The 8,641-nt window shown below is 45.9% G+C and overlaps 1 protein-coding gene across 1 annotated transcript in view; it reads left to right on the top strand.

Annotated features, from left to right (window-relative positions):
- Positions 1 to 5,297, top strand: part of MEIG1 (meiosis/spermiogenesis associated 1) — a gene marked incomplete at its 3' end in the record, with an annotated part of 15,490 nt that extends 10,193 nt beyond the window's left edge. Inside the window, exon 5 of the mRNA XM_011359646.2 lies at positions 5,279 to 5,297. Within this exon, the coding sequence (XP_011357948.2) occupies positions 5,279 to 5,297 (19 nt within the window). The remainder of the gene's footprint in view (positions 1 to 5,278) is intronic.
- Positions 5,298 to 8,641: the final 3,344 nt, after the last annotated feature.

Raw genomic sequence — 8,641 nt, 5'->3', positions numbered from 1 at the left:
TGCTAGTTATGCACAGGTCACTGCTCCGCCCACCTGCCCCGCCCTCCGGCCTTGACCACTGTTCAGGACCATTGCTTCCAACTGCCAGATCTGCATTTTGTGGCCTGAGGGCTTTCACTCGCCTCCGGAGTCCTTAGCCTGTTATTGAGTGGACCGGAAATGCCAAGGGATGATGATGGCTCCTGGGAGCAGACCTCTCCCCGTGGCCGATGGGGAAGAGGTGTCTAAAATGTCCAGCAATCTGGCATCTCTCGTGGAATGCATCCTGGCTGTGTACTCTACCCTGGCACCCAGTTTTCCCAGCAGGACTAAGAGTCAGTCACCTGTAGCTGTATCTGACTTGGTAACATTGTCTGTTGGTCCCCTCCTTTCCCTGCCCCTCCCTCCACACCTGCCAGGGGTTCCTTCTGACCTGAATCACCTCCTTATACGTGAAGTCTTGTCCCCCAGGGAAGTCCTCCCAAGTCTCAGTGACACTGTCTCTGCCTTTCCCAACACTGCTTGGGATCACCCTCCAAAACATCCACATTCTCATCCAAGGAACCTACGAATGTGGTGCCTTATATGGCAAAGGAAACTTTGCAGATGTAATTAAGTTAAAGAATTTAAGATGGGCGTTCCCGGAAGTACACGGAGTTGGGAATTGGGTATACGGTCTGCCTGGAGCCACTGGTTCCCCGCAGGTGGCACGGCCCCTAGCTGAGCACCTGGCCTTGGGCACCCTGGAGTCGCTGGCCCATCCCGGAGGCTGTGTTATCCTTGACCATGACTCCCTCCACACGCTGCTCACCCCAGCAGGTTCATCTGCTCCTCCCCCGACTGCAGCACCAATTACCACGAGGCCCAGCAGTGAGGTGCACACCCGTGCGAGCACAGTGGACAGACTGTTCGTGCCGTGAAGGGTGTGGCAAAGCCTTTGTCAGGGACTGCCACCGGAGCCACCAGCCCCGATACACGCTGCAGAAAAGCCTTCTGCGCAGCTACCGGCTGTGATCAAAAATTCAACGCAAGATCAAACTTCAACATTTCGAAAGCAAACATGAAAACCGGCAAAAACAACACGTGTGCAGTTGTGAAGGTTGCAGGAAGAAACAGCAGCAGCCGAACGTCGTCAGCGCCGGCACCCCGACGAACCACGGTGCACCCACAAAGGCTGCGGGAAGCACTGTGCTTCACCCACAGGCTGGAACCGCAGGGCGTCTGTGCCCTCATGGCAAAACCATGGGCAGGGCGAGAGGGGAACCCTTAAAGAGGAACTTATAAGCGAAGTACGCCAGCGAACACTTAAACGCACAGGCTGTCAGAAGCAACACGCGAAAACCCATGTCCCAGACGGGAACGGCCGTCCACGTCCGAGAAAGGCAGCGGGAGAGGCCGAACGAACGAGTCGCGTCTCCAGGGCCACGTTCTCTCTTGCGCCCGAGCGCGCTGGCGGCGGCGAAACGCGTGCAATGAGCCACAGTCCGCGCGGGCGCGCGGAAAACGGAGCCCCGCGGCCAACGGTCTCGTGAGAAGCGAAGCGTGGCCCCTCGCCTCCGTGCACAGAGGATGCAACGAGCGAGAGCAAGGCTTACCGCTGCCTAAAACCGGGGAGTCGCTGAACTGGGCGGAGGACAAGGTGCTCGCGACGGCTGCAGGATGTAATCGCCCTCAGCCCTCAGCTAAACCTCCGGTTGCTCCCTTTCTATGTATTTATTTATTTGTTTATTTTACGCGGCAGCACCTGGTCTTCCTAGGTGGTCTCCCTTCCGAGTACTAACCAGGCCCGACCCTGCTTAGCTTCCATCCGGCATGTTCAGGGTGTCGCGGCCGTAGCAACCGGTTGCTCCCTTTAAAGGGGCAGCCAGTTCAGATACAGGCAGACCTCAGAGGGATTGCGGGGGGTCCCGAACCACCGCCATAAAGCGACTGACTCATAATGTCTTGCCTCAAATTGGTACAACTTCTGTCAAGCATAGTAAAGCGAAGCACAATAAAATGAGTCATGTCTATTTTTTTTAAAAAAAAAAACGAGATGAGGGAATAGCTAGGTGTGGACAGTGTAATCACTTCTGTTGATGATGGAAGCAGAGGTCTGAGGGCTTCAATGAAGGATCCAAAAGCCGAAGAATATCAGGCGTAGAAACTGGAAAAGGCGAGGAAACGGGTTCTCCCCCTGGAGACTCCAGAAGGAACGCAGCCCTGCCAACACCTCGGTTTTACCAGACAAGACCCATTTCAGACTTCTGGCCTCTGGAACTACGAGAGAATAAACTGGCGTTTTACACTACTCAGCTTGTGGCAATTTGTTACAGCAGCAACAGGAAAAACACACGTACCTAGAACAGATGAAGCAAACAACCAGCCACAGTCTTGGAGTCAGCGTGAGCTTCAATCATGGCACCATTTTTGACCCAGGAAAACATTTCGTTACAGGTCAGGCCCATTCCAAGGAAGTGGGACAAATGGACACTCTCTTGCCCAGGGATCTAACTCCCGAGAGATCGCTTCTGTTCAGCTGCATGGCCACACTTGTCAAGCAGCTGGCAACTGCTCACTAGCTGTGCACTCGTTCAAGATCCGTGGTTTTCAGACCCAGTGGCACACTGAAATATCACAAGCGACTTTGAAAATACTGACTACTGAGCCCCACCCCGTTCCAATTAAACCATAATCTCTGGGGATGGAACACAGGCATTGGTTTTTATTTTAAAAAAAGCAAAAGCAGAAATTCCCTGGGTGATTTTAATGTGCAAGTAAGGTCGAAAAGTATTGCCCTAGATTTTTGCTTTCTATAGGGTTCAGAGCCAATGTGCAGCCATCTCTTGATTGCCACGGATCTCAGACAAGTGCTTGCCCCAACTGGGCACTACTAGTGGCTCAGGCTCTTGGCCAGCCCGTTAAGCACAAATTACAGCATGGTTCACCAGGCATTCTAGCTTGTCTCTGTGAACCAAGCTGCAAGCTCTTCTTCTACAAAGATCACTAAGGTATCAACAAATTTACTACTTGAGACCCCTACTCCTTCCAGCAATGCCCGAACCAGTCAGCTCCCAAGTCACAAGGTTTTATGAACTAGGACACCTAACATCTTGCCCAGGACGCCTACCCTAGCACAATTTGAATATGTTATGACATCATATGGCTTCCCCGTTGTGTTTCTCCTTGAGTGGTGGAAGAAGTAAGTGGTCAAAAGTAACAGGATGGGGGGTTGGGGAGAGTGTGCAGAGAAGACTAAGCATCATCTACGATCCTTAGAAAGCCCAGCTTGCAAAATTGGCCTTAGCAGGCACCTGAGAACTCAAATTTCAGGAGCATACCCACCACTCCCAGCAAGAGTGGCTCCCTGTGCCGAATCTATTTGGACAAACAGATACGGTTTCCGCTGCTTTCTTTCTAAGAGTCTGGAATTTGGGAACGTGCTAGGCAGAGCGTGCCCATGTAACCAGTCCCACGAGGCTGAGGAGCCCACTGGTCCACCTCTCCCCCTGCCGTCCCAGCCTCCCCACCGGCCTTCTTGGCAGCTTCTTTCTCTGCCTGCTGTTTAAATGCCAGTGATTCTCGAGGCTCTGCCCTAGCCCATTCCCCTGTCACTCTTAACCTGAAACACATCGCCCCTCAGTGAATCCACAGGGGGTGTGGGGGAGGGAGTCTAGAGCCTCCATCCCCGAAAGGCACTGGGCACCACCACAAACGGGCATGGGCATTTCCGCTACAAAGAAGGTCCGCAGCACACATTGATTTTTGGTGGAGTCTCTGACCCGCCCCAGTTAAGGACGCTGCTCTTTCCCCTGCCCCCTCATTTCGTCCCTGAGCTCCAACCTCCCCTCGATACAGATACCCTCAAATACTCCCAGATACTCTTTTCAGGTCCAGATCCTCGTGGCCAAAATCTCTCTGGAAATCTCCCCTTTAAGGTCTCACAGTCTGCCTCAAACTTTAGCACATCACCTTTCTCCCAATCCACTCCTCTCATTTCCTGTTTCAGTATTTCACCATCAGGTGCCCAGCTGCTGGGAGTCGGCCAGATTGCTCCCTCCTCCACACTCTCCATATGTAATAAATCGCCAATCCCATCAACTTCAAGGGCTCGAGTAGCTGTGGAATCCGCCCCCTTTTCCTTTAATCCCTTAGCACAAGGACAGGATGCAGTGGGGATTAAGAGCCAGACCGCTTGGGTCTGCTCCCTATTAACATGGGTCTTTCAGTCAGTCACTTAACTGTACCTAAGTTTTTTCATCATCGAAATGCAGACTATAATAAGGCTTTCGTCATGTTTCTGAAGAGTGCCTACCTAATTGTGAAAAATAAAAGCGTAGAGCGATGCCTGGCCCTTCGTAAGTATTAAGTGTTTGCTCATACCACGATTTGGCCAGGTCACCGTCCTTTTTGTCGTAGATCATTACAACGGCCTCCAAACTTTTGTCTCGCCCGACCTTGTAGCTCCAGCCATCATTCTGAAAGGCAGTTCTGGTCACTGTACCTTTCAGTGGGTTCTCATCATTCTAAACATCAAGTCCAAAATCTTCAGATTGAGTTCGTGTTAAGGTCAAGTTCAAATCTCTTGCTTACAAGGCAACCGTTCACAACTTGTCCCTACTTACTTCGCTTTTGCTCTTGCCATCTGCTCCCCCATGCTCTGACCATGGCCATATATAAACACTTGTCATTTCCTCTCTGACCATGAACCAACCACCTCTCCTCCGGGTGATGGCACATGCTGTTCTTTCTGCCTTGTTCTCAGGTCACCCACGCCCCACTTTTCCAACGCCTGTTGGGTAGCTACTCATCTTTCAGAGACTGTTTCCTCTGTGTCCACTCCAGAGCCTGGAAAGTGATTGTTTTACCTTTCAAAATATTTTAAAATCATAAGAGTACTATCTTCTTAGGTATACTTCATAGACACAACATACAGTTGCATTACTTTTTAATCCATTTTGACAATTTTGCTTTATAACTAGAGAATTTAGTCCATTAATATGTAATATAAAATACAATCACTGACATTGGGGGTTTAAATCTTGCCTTGTGTTTTCTACTGCTTTACCTGTTGTTTTTTTTTTTTTTTTACTTTTCTCTCTTTTCTCTTTGATTGACTAGATAGTCCTCTCTTCCACTTCGGGTGATTTATGGTATGTTTGTTCTTTTAAGGAATTGCTTTACAAGTTAAAACATGCATATTTATTAAATCTTCATTTAATAAAACCTCAAAAGTAATATAAGGTTCTTCTTTTACTCACTCCTAACATACATTATTTTTGTCTAGCATTTTAATTCCATGTATATTTTAAGGCCCACGAGACAATTATTATTATTACAATTATTATTATTGCAATTATTATTTTATACATTCAATGTCCATTTACACTTACTCACATTTACTCACACACTTACCACTGTTCGTTTTTTTTATTCCTTCTCACATCTCAAATCTTCCATCTGGGATCAGTTACTTTCTGTCCAAAGTATTTCCTTTACAATTTCATTCAGAGCGTCTCCTGATGACAAACTTTGTCTTCACTTGTCTGAAAATGTTTTGTTTCATTGCTCCATTTCTTAAGAGTTGTTTTCAGAATTCTAATTTGACAGTTTCCCCTTCAGCATCTGACAGTATCATTGCACTCTCTTCTAGCTTTTTACATTGCTGTTCATCTAACTGGGAGTCCATCCCCACTTCCTCATTGCCTGGCAGCTTTTAATATTTTTCTGTTGTCTTTATTTCTTTTTGTGTTTTGCAGTTTTATTATAACGCACCTATATGAAGATCTTTTTCTTTTTAATCTATTCTGCCTGGAATTCACTGCGCATCTTTATCCTTGGGCTGCTGTTGTGCATCAGTTCTGGGAAAATCTAAGCCGTTACCTCTGGAATATTGTCGATCCCTGATTCCTTCTGTTCTCTCCTTTGGGATCCAAATCAAACAAATGCTTCTGACAGTTTTCTCTGAGGGCAGAGTCAATATATATTTTACCTGGAGGGATTTCCAATGTTGAAAATAACCCAGGACCTTAATTATGGGCCTTCAGAAAATGTCTGTTCGCTAAATTTGAATACTGGGTAAAAGCTTAGTCCTCTCAAGTATAATTGATCACAAGATGTGCCAAGTCTAAAATAAACTGACTTCAGAAAGAAAGGTTTTACTTATTTCAATTGCTAAGAGCAGGAGGCATTTAGCCTCATTTAATTGAAGCTTTGGAGTGCTCAATAACAGTCCACAGTTGTAAACACAGAAAATATGCATATTGCCGTCATCTGCCTATTCTCCTTGATAGAAGTAGCCATCTTTTTCTGTATTTTCTATCAATTACCAAGGAAGGAAGTATTCCCACAGTCAGTGAAAACCTAATGGGTCATCCAGGTGGTTCTTCTGAGGGTTTTTGATGGCTTTCGGCCATTATGACTTAAAAAAAAAAAAAGGTTCTGAGTGACAGACTGCCTGCCTTCTGTGAAATTTCTTCCTCTATCTACACAAGTCTTTCTGCGGCTTCCAGTGCCTGCACCGCACCCAAAAACCGCGGAGTTTGCAGAATCAACCTTGGCTCTCGGGAACAGTTCTGAGAGCCACATGACTACCTATTGGGGTCCAAGGAGCTCCTAGGATGTGAAGGAACAAGACTTGACAAATGACAGACCTTTTGCTAATTATTTTTCTTCTCTTTTCTGAATATTTGCAGCTTACAAGAGTGGAAATTTGGTACAATAGTGAAATCTACCTTAGACTTCCTAACTCTTAAGATTTAAAAGAAAATGACTTTAGAAAACCAAGACATTCACATTTGAAAAACAAGCATCCTATTCTAGTTTTCTAGTAGATGCTAAGTGTTTTCTGCTTGATTTGCCTGCAGGGTTGTTTAGTTGCTAGAATTTAAAAGTGTTGCATCTTTTTTTCCCGGTTATTAGCTGGAGGTTCAGTTAAGGGAAGCCCTTCCTGATAATCAAGCATGGATTATATCAGTGATGTTGTTTCTAACTCTTTTTTTTTTTTTTTTAATGTAGGGGTTGGTGCAGTAAATATAGTCAACAGATTTAAAAAGAAATCAGGTCACTCTTCTGTGTGTCCAAGGCTGATCAGAGGTTTTACTCCCACAGAGGTAGTGGACAACAGGTGGCATCATCTACTCACAACCTAAGAGACCAAGGTGGCATGACCAGCTACATCACTCTGAAGTCTGGTCTTCCCCAACCCCGGTTGTTTCTTAACTCTGCCTTTGTAAGTTCGCCTCATTAGACTGAAAGGGGCTTCTCACAGGAGACTCATTTGGTGGCCGCTGCTCCTAGTGCAAGGTACTGTAAAAGTCACTAACAGCTCACTTTGGAAAATGGTATTGAATCGGTAGTGATTTTAAAGTGAATTGTAAATCCATGACTTGGCTGAAGCACTCGTGTGGATGGGGAGAGGTGAAAGCCAAGGCTCAATTCACACACTGAAGTGAGAAGAGGTTCTTGCCCTTGACTCTAACCCAGAGCTTCCCAGATATGTTTTCCACCTTCTGCCACGTAGTGGTCCACTTGTACGTTGAAGCCAAGAATATGGGGAAAGGGTTAAGTAGGGAAGTAGCTTTTAGGACTAACAGGATTTGTGTTCTAATTCCTGATTTGCCATTAACTGGCTGGGGGACCTTGGGTAAGTGACATAATATCTCTGAGTCTCAATTTCTTCAACTGTCAGATAATCATAGGTAGCATTTATTTTTGCTTAGTGTATACCTAAAACCATGCCAAGCATTTTTGATACATTTAACTCAAATGTAGGGAACACACTGTTATCCTTGTTTTATGGATGAGGACATTGTAACTTTAAAGAACTCAAGTCATTTGCCTAATGTCACATCAGTAGGGGTGTAGTGAGGATTTGAACCCAGGTCTCTGTTCTCATAGTCTTCTAAGTCATAATAGCGGATTAAGTGATTTCTCTGGTCACTTTCAACTCTAAAGTTTTAGAATTCTACTATTAAACTCAAAAATAAAGAGGAGATAAAGAGAAGGCAAGTTTAGGTAGAAGGCTTCTACCTGGAGGACTGGCTGCTGCTCTAGGCGAAGCAGGTTTTATTATTAGTCTTTGATTCTTTCTCAGGGGAGAGAAGAGGTTGGATAGATGGGGAGAGAGGGAGAGCCTAAGAGTGAGAGCGGTTCTGCTCACTGCCCGGGCTCGGCAGCAGTGGGCATCACCCTCCCAGGCTCTACCTTCACATGGCAGCTTGGCCATGGGTTCACCATGCCGTGGAGGTGCCCCATCAGGCGTCCCACTGAGACTGTCACCTCTCTAAATAAGTGAGAGGCAGATCCCACCCCCCATCCCCAACCCAAAAGAAATGGTTTGACCTTGAAACTAATGATCAAATGTCCTATGCCTAATTTTGTATTCATGACTTTGTATTCCTTTTCTTAAAGAACTTCCCTGTGCTCTCAAATTCCACTGGCTTCGGGTACTGCAAAACCTGTACCCACTCTGTCCTAACATATTTTTTGTTAATTAGAATGCAAATAATTTAAGTAGATCGAAGTAGGGCTTCTTGAAAATATGAAATTTCTTAAAGAAATATTGAGTTCAAGTAATTATTTTAGACCCTTCAATAAACAAACAAACAAACAATAAGTTTTGGAAAAGTCACTCATTTGCTATGTTTTTTTTTTTTTTTTTTTACCAAGGACTCAATTCTTT

Source organism: Pteropus vampyrus, unplaced genomic scaffold, assembly GCF_000151845.1.
Source record: "Pteropus vampyrus isolate Shadow unplaced genomic scaffold, Pvam_2.0 Scaffold49, whole genome shotgun sequence".
Lineage (NCBI taxonomy): Eukaryota > Metazoa > Chordata > Mammalia > Chiroptera > Pteropodidae > Pteropus > Pteropus vampyrus.
Note: the sequence above shows the minus strand (reverse complement) of the source record. Positions and strands in the feature narration are given on the sequence as shown.